Source organism: Poecilia reticulata, chromosome 4, assembly GCF_904066995.2.
Source record: "Poecilia reticulata chromosome 4, P_reticulata-male-v2, whole genome shotgun sequence".
NCBI classification, from domain to species: Eukaryota; Metazoa; Chordata; class Actinopteri; order Cyprinodontiformes; family Poeciliidae; genus Poecilia; species Poecilia reticulata.
Window position 1 is genome coordinate 21,154,871 of NC_088833.1, and position 14,015 is coordinate 21,168,885.

General features: G+C 41.6%; 1 protein-coding gene across 2 annotated transcripts in view; it reads left to right on the forward strand.

Annotated features, from left to right (window-relative positions):
* The window catches only part of ssbp4 (single stranded DNA binding protein 4), a 107,333-nt gene that overhangs the window by 27,267 nt on the left and 66,051 nt on the right, over positions 1 to 14,015 (forward strand). For both annotated transcript variants that reach the window (XM_008407108.3, XM_008407107.3), the window contains exon 4: positions 6,146 to 6,230. In XM_008407108.3, the coding sequence (XP_008405330.1) occupies positions 6,146 to 6,230 (85 nt within the window). The remainder of the gene's footprint in view (positions 1 to 6,145; positions 6,231 to 14,015) is intronic.

The following is a 14,015-nucleotide window of genomic DNA, read 5'->3' on the forward strand; positions in this document are numbered from 1 at the left end:
ATGTCACTTACACTTTAACAGACTTTTTTTTGTGATAGACGCTGTTTTACATATTGAGTTACACTCAATTCTTTATGCAATTATAATATTGTGTTCTTGGACAATGTTCTTAAAGAGTCTGTCGAGGAGAGCATTTTATTCACACATAAAACATAAATTAGCAATAAAAACACAGGTGGATAAAGAGTCAGGGTGACTTTATGATTTCAGATATTAAAAAGTAAAAAAAATAAAAATAAATAAGAGACACAAGAAATGATCTGATTGGCACACTATTGTGAAGAGTTTTGACAAGTTTCAAAAACACTTGAAAGTATTTGGGTTTTTAGGTTTGGGGGGTTAAAACTTCAATTTGAGCTAAAATATTTGTCAGATTTTCCTGATATCCTTGCAGCTTCTTGACCTCGGGGTCAAAGTTCTGCAAACAAAGGCTCAGGGGCGAATGTACAGGGAAGCTTGTCTTTGGGCGGCGTAGATTTCATCTTGATTAAATATTGATTTATGCTAAAATAATAAAGAGGAAGCTGACAATGTCATGTTCTGCATGTAACAAATGATATCTAAGCTCACTTTGACTGATTTTACAGCAAAGTATTGCAAGTGGCTTTAAAACGATCCTTCATTAGTGCTAATTCAATTAAATTATACAATTTAATTGTATAATTAAATTGTATAACAGACACCTTTTGTGTCTGTTTTTTATAAACTGCTTCCACAATGATTAGCTCTTTTGTAATGTTTGTCTGAGAGCCGCACAAAACCACAAGTCCACCGACGTCTGTTTGTTCATTTTGAGCCAGTGGTTCTCTTGCATGATGTAATCTGCTGATTTTATTACCCGCAATGTAATGGTAGTTTCCCATAGTTTCATGTTACAGTATTGTTATTGCTTCCACCTGCTTGATGAATGCATATTATATACCGGCAAGGAGAGTGTCTGCTGTTCATGGCTGCAAGAAGAATTGGAGAGGTTGCGTTTTCTCCACCTCCTCGCCTTGATTCTAACATTTCTGTCCCATTAAGAAGAGTCTGTTCTGATAAGATGAGCTCCGTTGGCTCTGTGTAATTTTATTTCACTGTTTCTTTCATTCATGCTCTGCCTGCCTCCTTATCTCCATCTGTCTCCACCTTCCTCTTAATGTCTGTTTCTCTTTCTGCTGACTGACCAGCTGACACAGACAGGATTATCATATGGACTCGTCTGTTCAGCTTTCCCTCTCCATCTTTGTTTGTTCTCCTTATTATAATGGAGGGGAGGGGAAAAAAAAAGCGCACTGTAACCGCTGGCTTTGACAGGCCGCAGTTAATTACAAATAATTATCGTGATGGCATTTCATTTTAGTAATTGTCTTCTCCTGAATGCACGGACGCTAATCCCCTTCCTCCTCTGTCCTCGAAGCAAAGTGCACATGCGTGTGTGTGTGTGTGTGTGTGTTTGCGTGTGTGTGTGTGTGTGTGTGTGTGTGTGTGTGTGTTTGCACTCACGCAGCTATCTTATACTCACTTTTCATCTAAATAAAGGAGCTGGATCCAAATCTCTCCTGTAGCACTTCAAAAGTAAAGAGCAGTTAAACTTTCCAACCTCGGAGCAGAGATGTGTGGCTCAAACACCAGTTACTTCCCTTAAGACCATAAAGAGCTTCCCATGATGAGATGATTAGATTGAGATGATTAGATAATTGGATAGAAATGTTGCTGTTACAAGGGTGTGTAGGAGTATCAGATTTCTTGTTGATTGCTTGCGCTAATTAACTGTGAATGTTGACTTCCCTGATAATTTCTACAGATTAGCGTCTCTTTAAAAATGTGACAACAACTTTGACACAGGTTTTCCCTCCAAATTGTGCTGCGATTGTCAGGTTTGTGCTGAGAGGCTTTCAGCCCCTTCGTAAGGTGCGATGTGCCTCAGAGAAGCATCAGCAACCCTCTTGTTTTGAATTTTAACGGGAGTTTAGGTGATACGCCCACAAATACCAGATCCGAGTTGTGAATTGGAAGGAGAAGGATTTGTGGTTTTTAGTATTTATTTTTGAAAAATAGAAATCTGAAAAGTGCGGGGTGTAGTTGAATTCAGCCGCTCTCGGACATTACTGTCTGTAATTATAGCTGCTAGTCTTTTACATCTGTAGAAACTGACATTTTCTTGATAAATCATCAGTTTTCAAGTTTTTTTTACACATTCTCTATCAGACATTTTGATTCTTGAATATTGTTTGATCAAAACCATTTAACTGTATGCTTCATGTTGCTTTTCTGCCAGAATGTGATCCTATAGGAAAATAACCTTATCTGTTCCAGCTACTGACAGAAATTATTCTTTGACAAGGAGCTCATTCAACAAGCATTCTCACACAATTACACAAGTCCCTTAATAAATACATATTTTTGCAGCCTTTTTTTTGCAGGTTTACTTCCAGTGTTGTTCTCATCCCCTCTTATTTTCCCTCCAGTTCAACTTTCCCATCTGTGTTGAGTCAAAGCATCCTCACAGCATGATGCTGCCACACGTATGTCTCACTCTGAAGTTGATGTTTTACTACTCAACCAGCCAGTTCTGATGAACGTATGTACCGACGGACCAGAACACTGAACTCCATTTGATCGGTTCTGGTCCGGTGCGGCGGGCGAACGCCCCCTTCGACGCTTTCTGTCCCTTCTTTCCAATAACACGGCAAATAAAATTAGATGTTGCAGCTCATCAATCATTATTTCCTTGTAATAGTTGTTCCTCTCCGCCATCGCTGCTTTGGTTTGACCCTTTAGGTTTTTGATCTCATCTCAATTTATTGTGACATTCTTCCAACAATAGCTTTTTTGTTCTTTTGCTGATTTTTTTGGGCTGCAACTTGTTATCAGATTCTTCCTGCTGAGCTGTGGATTTCTGCACCTCCTTTAGAGTTACCACGGACCTTTTTCCGTTTCTTCTCTAGTCTGTTGGTTGAGGTGGATGATCATCTCTGAAACGCTTCACAGAGCAGCTGGGTTTATACTGAGAGTAAAGTACACACAGTTTGACTCTATTGTCTAATTAGAGCACTTCAAAAAGCAATTGGTTGCACTGGATTATTTGTTGGGGTATCAGAGATCTGCAGTGACGCCGACGCTGCTCAGGTCAGCTGCAGTGAAGAAACAGCTTGAAGCAGTTCAACCAAAAAAAAAACAAAGATCTTGATTTACCAGTTCATCTGCGTTCCAAGGATCGTTAGATATTGATCATTGCTGAAAAAAAAAGGATTATGGATGGATGGATGGATGGATGGATGGATGGATGGATGGATGGATGGATGGATGGATGGATGGATTGATGGGTGGCTTCAAAGTACAGGAGGCCGAAAATATATGCATTTTCAGATTCTTAATTTGAAGCATTTTTTAAAAAAAAAGCTGTACCATTTTGCTTCCACTTTACAACTGTGTTTCTTTGTTCTGATCTATAAAACAAAAATGCTACTTAAATGCACAAAGTTTGTGGTTGTAATGTGACAAAGAATGATGAAAAGCTTAGGATGCAGTGAAACGTTCGGATTCATCCTCGCACCCTAAACTTCCTCTCACCTGCCTCACTTCCAGCGCTGCAGAAAAATATCAACCTCAAAATAATATCGGAATAATGAAAGTCTCGGTTTGTACGTTTACTCTCATCCCAACAGTGATTCTTCCTCAGATTACGCTACAGAGACGTGGCGTGTATGAGATTTCCCTGCGAGGCGCGGAGGCACGCGGGTCAGCTGTTCAAATTGCAATATATTATCGACTTCACAGGGCAGGAGGTGTTAAATCACCTTACCTCCCGCTGCACCACCGACCCGGTGGTGTCTTCCCCCGTAACAAACTCTAACCCGAGTCACATTTCATTTCCCAGAGAGTCGATTGGATTTGCGATGGTCGCGCCTCCTTGCCGCGGCTCGTCTCCGACGGCTCAGCAATCTCTTTAACGCCGACCGATAGATATGATAATGTACGCCGACTTTATTGTGAAGTGACAGGAGAGCACACAACGCCTGCTCTCCCTCTGTTCTTCGGCGCACCTCGTTGTCTAGAAAGTACTCCGACGCGCGCTAAGCACCCAAGGGCAATGACTCTCTTCTAAAAGTTTAAATAATTTAATGACACATTTCAATTTGAGCTGGTTTTTTTTTTTTTGAGATGTTTGATATGGTGTACTACAGGGTTTACATGGGATGTTTATTCATGTTTTTCATTTTAGGACACCTTTTGTTGCACCTTTATCTTGTTGAAGCCCTCAAATAGTAAAAAAATAAATAAATAAAACAAAGAAGGACCGCGTAAATTATCAATCGGCTTTGTTTAAAAAAATAAAATAGGGCAGAATGCGACTGAGCCACTTTCTGACAATAATTTATATTTTCTTTCTCTTGACAAATGTTATGGTGCCGTCCTTCCATCAACCAAAATAAGACAGCTAACAGCTTATTTGCACCTTTAAAAGACTGCAAAAATGTCCCCTCCTGAGATCTCCAAATGCATGGTCCATAAAATCAATACGGTGAGGAAGGAGATCTGCTTTATATGGACTGCCTTACCAAGTACTTAATTTCAGTGCAGTAATTAAGGGCCCATTTGGAGTGGGACCTTGTGGCCCCTGTTGCCCTGGAGGACTGGACCTGCTCTAGTTAAATTATATGAGGACGGCTGATTGGACAGTAAGTAACATAATCAGAGCTGATTGGTCAGTAACCTGCAGGTCGGCAGGGCGGGCAGAGAGGAGCATCTGGAGGTCCTTCATGCTAACAGCTCTTTGGAGATCACTCTAAGTTTCTGAAGTGGGAAGGAAGGGGGAACTCTAATGAGCTTTCTGAGATGTAAAACTCTGGATTTAATAAGTAAAACTTTTCAAATATGAACTAAAATGTACCTGTAGCTTTGAGCTTCATACACTGTTAAACTATGGAAGCAGGAGGGGAAAGACTCTGGGTTTAAGGCTAAAGGTGTTCTGCTTTTCAGAAGTATTTCAAAGATTATATTGTATATATGATAGTATATGAAACACAGTTTGTTACTGCTGATGTTATTACCAAGGTTACCAACAATTAATACCGCTGGTATTGCTATTATTAAAGCTGCTGTCATCATGGCAACTATTAACAGTATTGTTAGTACTATAAGAACTACGGACTGTTACTTCAGATGACATTATTATTACTACTTTTAATGTAATTGCTATTGCTACTAATATTATAGATATTAATGTAGCTACTATTTCTGCTACTATTATTATTTCTACTCAAATTGCTTCTGTTAAAACTAGTAGTACTGCAGTTTTGGCTATTGCTTCTACTATCACTACTGATGATGCATTATTACAGGGGTGTCCAAAGTCGGTCCTCGAGGGCCGGCATCCTGCATGTTTTAGTTCTCTCCCTGGTGGTAGTAACAACCTTTTCAGCATGTCAATGTTCTCCTTAGGTCTTCTAATTTGATCCAGGTGCGTTAAACCAGGGAGAGAACTAAAACATGCAGGATGCCGGCCCTCGAGGACCGACTTTGGACACCCCTGCATTATTACTATAATGGCTATTATGCCTGAAGCAGAAATTTCCAACACTTTTGTAACCAAATGACATTAAATATGTTTAGTTATGCAGATTTTAGTGGGAAACAATTTATCCAGACTTAAATATTTCAGACAGTGTCAGTATCCAAGTAAAAGTGTCACGAATGACACTTATATATTTTTTCTGATTTCACCAAATGCTTTGCACTTTGTTTGCACACATACTTCAATCAGCGTCTCCTTTTCTTGATCTGAGTTGAGTTAATGTTGGCATATTTCATATATTTACTAGAGGTTAAAGGCAAATACAGGTTACCTCTAAATCTTTATTAATTAATTTTCATCATGTAAAAGACCTTAAGGAAGCAAAACGCTGTAAAGGTTTCTTGGTTTGATTTTGGTATGCGTTTCTATCTGAATTGTACAAAGTTTGACAACAAATTTTTTTTACAGGATTATTTGATCACTTGTTAACTCCATTTCTGCTTGTGTATCGCTTATGCTAATTTTTTGCCATCATGGAGGTTTGTTTTACCCTTCCGTGTGTTGTGCACAAACCTGTCTGCACCAGATACATGAATTGTTGGTAGATGTTCTCACTGTTGCCGCTGTCTTGTCCCGTGTTCACAGTGTATTCTGGGACCTGTACTGCGCCGCCCCGGACCGGAGGGAGACATGCGAACATTCCAGCGAGGCCAAGGCTTTCCATGACTATGTGAGTGAACTCCACCGATACTGCTCCAGCATGGCAAACACACACACACACACACACGCACACACACACACACACACACGTACAGATCCAACATTTTTATACACGCACATGCAGAGCGTGACCGTAATTGTTGTCATAATGCTGCTGTGGCTCTGTGTTTTCTGCCAGTGTTTATGTGATGCAGCTTTAACGCTGGATGGGACAGACTGCGAGGCAGACGGCCGAAATATTCTGCTTTTAAAAATGTATGACCCAAGAACACCAGCTTCATATTTTATGGAAAAACCCTTGGAGTCCCATCTTTGAATTTCTGCCACTTCACATATAGCCTGCCACAATCAGAAATAATTTTTTTTTTGTTCCCACTCCTGTTGTTACATCGGCTTAACTTTGTCGCTTAGCCGTTGGCTGCTATGACCCCTTTGGTCCCAGCCACTCTCTTCTTCCTGAGGTCAGAGGTCAGGGTAATGCCCGGCTGCTTATTGGTCCATTCATGGTCTCAGTAAAGTGGAAGCACACAAAGCAGCAGGCTGACCACAGAATGGCACCAACACCCTCAGTCACACACACGAGGCAGGAGATGCTGCCAGGCTGCACTTGTTATGGCTACAGGGGTCGGACCTGGCGATGGGAAAGGTCAGGGTCGGTGGCCCCTCCTGACCCTCTCGGCTTTTGAAAAGTTGCACACATTTCTCTTGAAATGACTACTTTGACGTGAAACTCCTCTCTGTCTTTCGTCAACCTGTCAGAACCACGATAAACGTTGGCAGCGTGTTACCTGGCGCGTGTTTGATAAAGGATTACATAGGTGTGTGGATGCTGACTGAATGAGCTGCTGCTGCTTCAGCTGTAAGATTACCATCCTGCGAGGGCAGGAGTTAAACCTGAAATGGATTAAAGGTGCTATTCTTACCACGCGCTCTTCATTCAGGCTGTTTTAGCTCGTAGCCATTCACCCATTCAGCTGAACTCTCTTGTGAGGTTTGACAGAAAAAAGTGCGAGCGCTTGTCGGCTGAACAGATTACATTTGCTGCGCATGAACTATTCATATCTATGTGGGCACTGGTTGGGTGTGTGTGTGTGTGTTTGCCTCCGTGCTTGTCTGCGCGTGTACATGTGTTGGACCACCATAAGATTAATTACATGGTTAATTAAACCTAGTAGTTAATTAAATCTGACAACTGTGTCTAATTAATCTAAATGCCATATAATTTCCTACACCTTTCTCCAGAGGTGGGCCAGCTGGATTCCTGCGTGTCAGCTCTTTAATGGCTACGGTTTGACAGCGCTGGTCAATATACGGCTTAATGTGTAGGTCTGACTTCTGCTGTTGTTCACATGTGCTGAGTCCTTCACTGCTTAAAATCAGCCAGCAGAGAAAGAGACACGAAACATGGAAAAATGGGTCAAATTAAAGTTTAGGGGGTTCCCTCACGTTTGCACCCTTTATACAGGAAAGTTCATTTCCGCAGAAAGCTTTATCTGAACTCTGCTGTGAACCGAACGAGCATGCTCCAGGTTGAAAATGCGGGGTCTTGGTTCAATTACTAAAGGAACGCTGATGTGGTTTGCTTATAGGCAGAAAACAAACAAAAAAATAAAAGACTTTCGAGTGAACCAGAGAGGAAATGACATAAAAAGTGATCTTAAAACATTTAAATCCTCGCAGTACCTGGCTCTGCTTCTGAGGAAGCCCAGCTGGGCAGCATACTCTTTTGTTCTCTGCTGCCTTTTTTTATTTTTATTTTTCTGTTTTGCTGCATTTGTCTTTTATTCACAGAGCCACACCACCTCTCTTGATGCTTGCACTGGGCAGCTTCTTGCAATAGCGCCCCGAATTCCCAGCTGTTGTGACTGATTGATGCAAAAGTGCTGTGTGAATGACCCTCAAATCAAACAGTAGTAGGTTGGACTGGACAGAAGTAGTGACGAAGAGGTCCGATTGTATTGTTTTTTTTTTGTTTTTTTAAAGACTTGAAGTGTGGCTTGACTTTTAGCCTGGTTTCAAGTTCAGGATGTCAGACTAATCAAATGTTCAACACGGAGGGCTAATTTAATCTGTCAAAACTGTTAAGCCTCTGTTTATGTGCTCGATGTTGCAGTTGTTAACACTTTTGTTTCGCAATAGAAAAGTCCAGAGTTTCTGTCCTGGCTGAGGGGTTTGTATGTGGAGTTTGCACGTTTGTTTGGGTTTTCTCTGGGTTTGCCCTGCTTCCTCCCACAACTCAAAACCAAGCATTTTAGTTTAACTGACTTGCATCTGACTGTGCAAAACCCTCAGCCACTGACCACTAACAAACTGAAACCAGCTTATTGAAACCTCGCAAGGATTAAACGGGTTTCATGAATAAATAGACATCATAATTTCATTAACTGAGAAAACATGTTGAGTTTAACATTAATTGTATAATGTGCATCGCAAAGTAACCTTAAAAGAGGGGCTGGACATCAGAAAGAAAGAGTTAAGTCATGTTTCCTTTGGCTTTCAGCTGATTCTTGGTGTTCAACTTCATCTGAAGTAAGATCCCAGAGGGTGTGGCAGAGCTCCCGCTGATGGCTAAAAAGAGAAGGTGAAGGTGTGAGCGAGAATTCATGCTTTCTGTAAGTGTGTGTCTGTGCGACAGGAAGAGACGAAGAGCGCGTCAGGGTCGCAGTGTGTGAATCCTCGGGGTAATGAGGGGTCTGTCGGTCTCTGATTAACTTCGGCTCCCTCGCTCCCCGCAGATAGTTGGCCTGATCGAGTCTCCATCGCGGCCCCTTGCTGATAACGGATCCCTCGTTCCCCTGAGTCCGCCCGGATTACAGAGTGAAAAACAACACAGCTCCCAGGAGCTGCACACGCTTCACTCTGCGTGCCGCTTGACGAGGACGGCGAAAGGAGAACGTGTGAAGGATAGACCAGGACACATCTTTTAGAAGTAATCTGTTGTCTTCTCTGGGATATCTGCACTGAGATGACAATGAGAAAAATATGAGCAAAGTACCGTAAATTGAAATTTAGATCCCCGGTTTCCCTAAAGCTAATTTGGTTGCCAGGAAACGCAAAGCGAGTGCGACGGTCTTAGTTAGAGATCTGGATTATCGCTTCTCGGTTCGGCTTGATTTGTAGCCACGTCTCACGTCGTTCGCCGACAGCAGTGGTGGAGACTCGATCCCAGACTTTTGAGTTTGGGGAGAGATACTGAAAAATAACGTGCTAATCCCCAGATCTGGGAGACTGGTTGACAGCTAATCCAGGGGGAGTGTGGTGGAATTGGATCTCTGGACGCAGTCCCAGAACTGGAGCCCTTTGCCTGTCTGGGTAGCTGGTGGGCTTCACCTTTAAATCGGGAATTTTCTGTTTATCACTTTACAGGTTGCATGTAAACACTCCCACATGCAGCAAGGCTTATGTGTATAACACACACCCACACTCTTATGCAAATGAATGCACACACTCAAACCGAGTGAGGTAGTGCATGATAAAGAGCCTGAAGTCTTGCAAAGAAATCTTTTCCTCTCTTAATTGTTCTGATTTGTATTTCAGCCTTCCTCTTCACATTGCCTTTTAATCATGTTTATTTCCTAAAAGAGATTGGCACATCTTGCAGTCCTCTTTCTCTTTGGGAATTTGGACGATCCTCAAAAGAGCGCTTTGTTGAGGAAATGTGTTTGATTATAAGAGCATGTCTTTTGTAATGCAATATGAGTGATTAAAGCACGCAGGCTTTGTGATGAAGAAGGCAAACATGTTTACGGACGGACAGGAACTCCCGTCTGCGCACGCACACCCGTGGCGCGTAAAGAAGGAGCCTCTTGTCTTGCGCTCGGCTGGCGTGTGCGCGCGCACACGCTCTCGCGGTCTGGGACAAACCGAGTCTTTCAGGAAACGTCACGCTCGGCCTCGCTGCAGACTTTTTTGCTTCGCCCCAGCTGGGGGTCGCGACCCCAAACATCTGCGGCTCTCGCAAGGCTGGGTTCGCCGCCTGCGGAGAGTCACAGATTTAGTGCCACAAATGCGTCACAGCACTTCACCGACTCCGGCGGGCTTCTGGTCGACTGATGAAGATGATGATAGCTGGCAGAAAAGTCAGGAGAAAATCAAAAAAGCATTTTGTGTGTAGAGAGAAGAGTTATTTGTTTTACTTGATTTTTTTCCCATATTTTTATTATGACAATCAAGTTTAAGGGAAAAAATAGACAATTTACTTTAAGAAATTTACTTATAGTATTTTTCCAGTTATAAAAAACGGCCTTCATGGTTATTGAAAGGTGAAAATCAGATTTTTTTTTTTTACTTATAAATTGCTCAGTATGTTTCACAATGAATCTACATTGGTTTGATTATGGTGTGAGTTATTGGTTTATTGACCACATTAAATATTGAGTTTCAGATTTTATTTGTTTCCTGGATATCTTGAAATGCACTGATGGTGCTGAGGCGTCTCTACGTTAGTCTTTTGGCTTTCTTGTTTAATTGCAGACCTTTTTTATTAATAAGTTAGGGGTTTGTTTTGCTTTTTATTTTGTTTTAATAGGGAACTCCAACTCTGGCGTGGAAATGCAAACTAGCCAGCAGTAAGCAGCCTTGTATCCAGGTCAAAGGTTAATTAAAACACTGATTATATGCTTTCTCTGAAATAATAAATGTAAACAACTGAATTCAGACTTTCTTTCTGAGAACTGAAACTTAAAAATAAACTTTGCGTTATTCCAACATCTAAACTGACGAATGACGTGATTCTGAATCCAGAATTAAAAGAAAGTCTTGTTTACGTGTAAATGCATATTCTCCTAACCTTTATCAGATTTTAACAAAACTCTCAAAACAAATTGCATCCAAACACAGCAGTGATGCGTTTGCAGACATGTAAAAGTCCCAGTTTTCAATTTTAGTGGCTTTGACAGTCAGGAAAAAATAAGGTTTTTAGTATTTGACCTGCCTGTTAAATAGGTGGATTTAATCATTCAGTCACTTGCTGAGTGGTTGGTGCTGCATTAACTTACTAACTTTATCAAGTGAGTAATGGATCTGAGAGTAACAAAGCACTCAACACACCTGTTGCTGTGCAGTCAGTCCTTTTCTGGAAGTTTATCTATCAGAATCAAAATTAAGTCAAACATAAATTCTGTGAATAAAACTAAAACTTCTAATGTTACAATTTGAACAAATGGCATTAGATCATAAATATTTTTATGAATACTGTCATACTCTGAAAGTGTGAAATTATCATAGTGTGAGAATCTCCTACTGAAATGTGTTTGTCTTCATGGCTGCATGAAGATTATACTGTATTAAATACTAAGTAAGTTTACTTTTAAATGTTTACATTTACTGTAAATGTTTGTACTGAAACAAAAAGGATCCAAAAAGTGATGAACTATGACCAGTATAACATTTTAAACAAAACCTGATCATTGTTCTCCTTTTATTACAAATTATCCTCGTCAGGTATTTTAGTATTTTACCAGTTCCACTTTTAGTTTTAGTTTTACATTGGAAGAAATTAAGGTTTTCTAATTTTAGAAAACACTAAAACCACTAAAACCACTAAAACCTTACAGAAAACCTTACATTTCACAACACAACAGAAACACAAGTCAAGCTTTTTAACTAGAGGAGTGTTTGGCATGTGGTCAAAGTAGTTGGTGATACTTGTCCTGTTAGCGTTTCGGCTCCTGATCGATTAGTCCACATGAATAGATACGGAGGAAGAAGTGCACTAAGCTGAGCTGCTGAGCTCAGAGTGGCAGTCTGCGGATGGATGGAGATGCTCTGCTGGCTGTTGCTGGGGGACTCTTTGAGAGGGTTAAACATTTGTTCGGCTCAACCACAGTAACAGGTGGCAGGAGGGGAGGAGCCGCGCTCTGTAAACAACCGCTGATGGCCGAGCTTTTGTCTGGACTGTTCTGTGTGCTTTCCATCACTGCCGCTTGCTGTGTTGCTGCACCAGGTGCTCACTTTCAACCGCTCTCCTTTTCTTTTTTCTTTTTCCTTTATCAGTCTTTGCTCTTCTTTCAAAGGCACAATTTTACTCATCCTACACCATCTTGCCCCGCTTCAGTTTCTCTCAGGTCTTTTTCTCCATCCCTCCTCCAGACCTCTCCTGCTGCTCTTTCTCTCTTTTCTTCTCTGCTCCACGTTCTCTTTCTTGGAGGAGATTGATTGGCTAATCTGGCTGGATGCCAGCGGTACCCGCTTCTTCGCTCGAGGGAAGGAGTGAAGCGGCATGACGACATGCAGGAATAATAATAACACCCATACTGCAGGAGGAGCGGGTATAGACAGAGGATGCAACCTGGACTCGGCTTGTTTTGATATCTTCTTCATACAGATTCTCCCGGTTATTTCCAGATTTAGACCTTAACGTTGAGTCCTACTCTGCCCGTCCTCTGACCATCCCCAGCGCCACCTCTCCTCCTCCATTCACGCCTGTTTTGTCTTTTAATATCAAACAGCACGTGGAGTGCAGGCAGCAGGCTGAGCGAGAGGACGCTGCCTTTGTGCGGCGTTGTTTACCGTTGTTACAGCCTAAATGAAAAAGGCCAGTCGGCTCCTGTGTCTGTGTGTATGCCTTCCTCTATCTGAGGGAGGCAACAAAGCCTGAAAATGCTGCCCTCAAGCTGTGTCTGTGTGTGGAGGTCTAGAAGTGACAGAAGCACGAGATCAAATATTGTTTATGGTTGCCTCCCTTGCAGGTTCATTCTGTGCAGGCTTGCGCTGAGCTGCGGTTTAGCATTTGATCTCAACTCTGTAAGGACAAGCTGCTGGATCTCTGTTTGACAGAAACAGACATGGAGACGGACACATGAAGACAGATAAATGACACAGGGCGATACAGCGCAGACGCATGCACACACACACGCACACGCACACTCACACACACACACACACAAAATAAAAAAAGGATTTGAAGATGTAACAACGCTCAGGTGGAGACAAGTGTCCGAAGACACCGGGAACCCCTTATGAAGTCTGCGTTTTTCCTACTTTATCTGACTTTTGGTGTTAGCCTCCTGCATGCTGTCCTGCTAGTCAGACCGGGCGTAAATGTCATCAACCCAGATATTGTGGAGGCTGAGCCCTGAAGACTTTACATCCATCCCAGTCCCATTTAATTTCCCTAACCCAGTTATCCGTTAATGCCCATGAACACTTTGAACCAATGCTGCTTTCTGTGCCAACTCATTTGACTACCATTTCTACTCCACTTTGCTAATTTCAGGAAATAAAATGAGCTTCAATAATTAAAAAAAAAAAAAACGGTTTACATTTATCACATCTTTGTCAACTGTGATTATACAACACTCTAACCTGCACAAATGCCACAAAATTGACTCCACTTTTAAGGCTTTTTTCTGCTTCTCCCCTTCAACTTTTGTCCTCAAATTATGGAGAATTGCACAGTTTCACAGAGTAAATCTCTTTTCAGTGAATCGACTTTTTTGCGCCTATGAAGCTCTGCGTCTTTTCTCCTCGCTGAGGAAAAAAAAAAAAGGAGGCTTGCAACTCTCTATTACTGCCATTCCTCATTAGATCTAAAGCTGTGATGATAGTTAGAGGGATTGTCAGTCAAATCCAAGGAAGCAGAAACTATCTTTAAACATACTCTCCTGTAGGTTAACACCCACAGACAGATCAGAGGCCATTTCCTTCTTTTACATCAGGTTCCTAAATTAAGACAGCTCAGCCTGGAGCTCATATATAGCTGTATGAGTTTATATGTATAGATAGATATATGTTCAAGACTATTTAGATGTATATGAGAAATATTTGATTTCTTAACAGAAGTTTGACTGCTAGA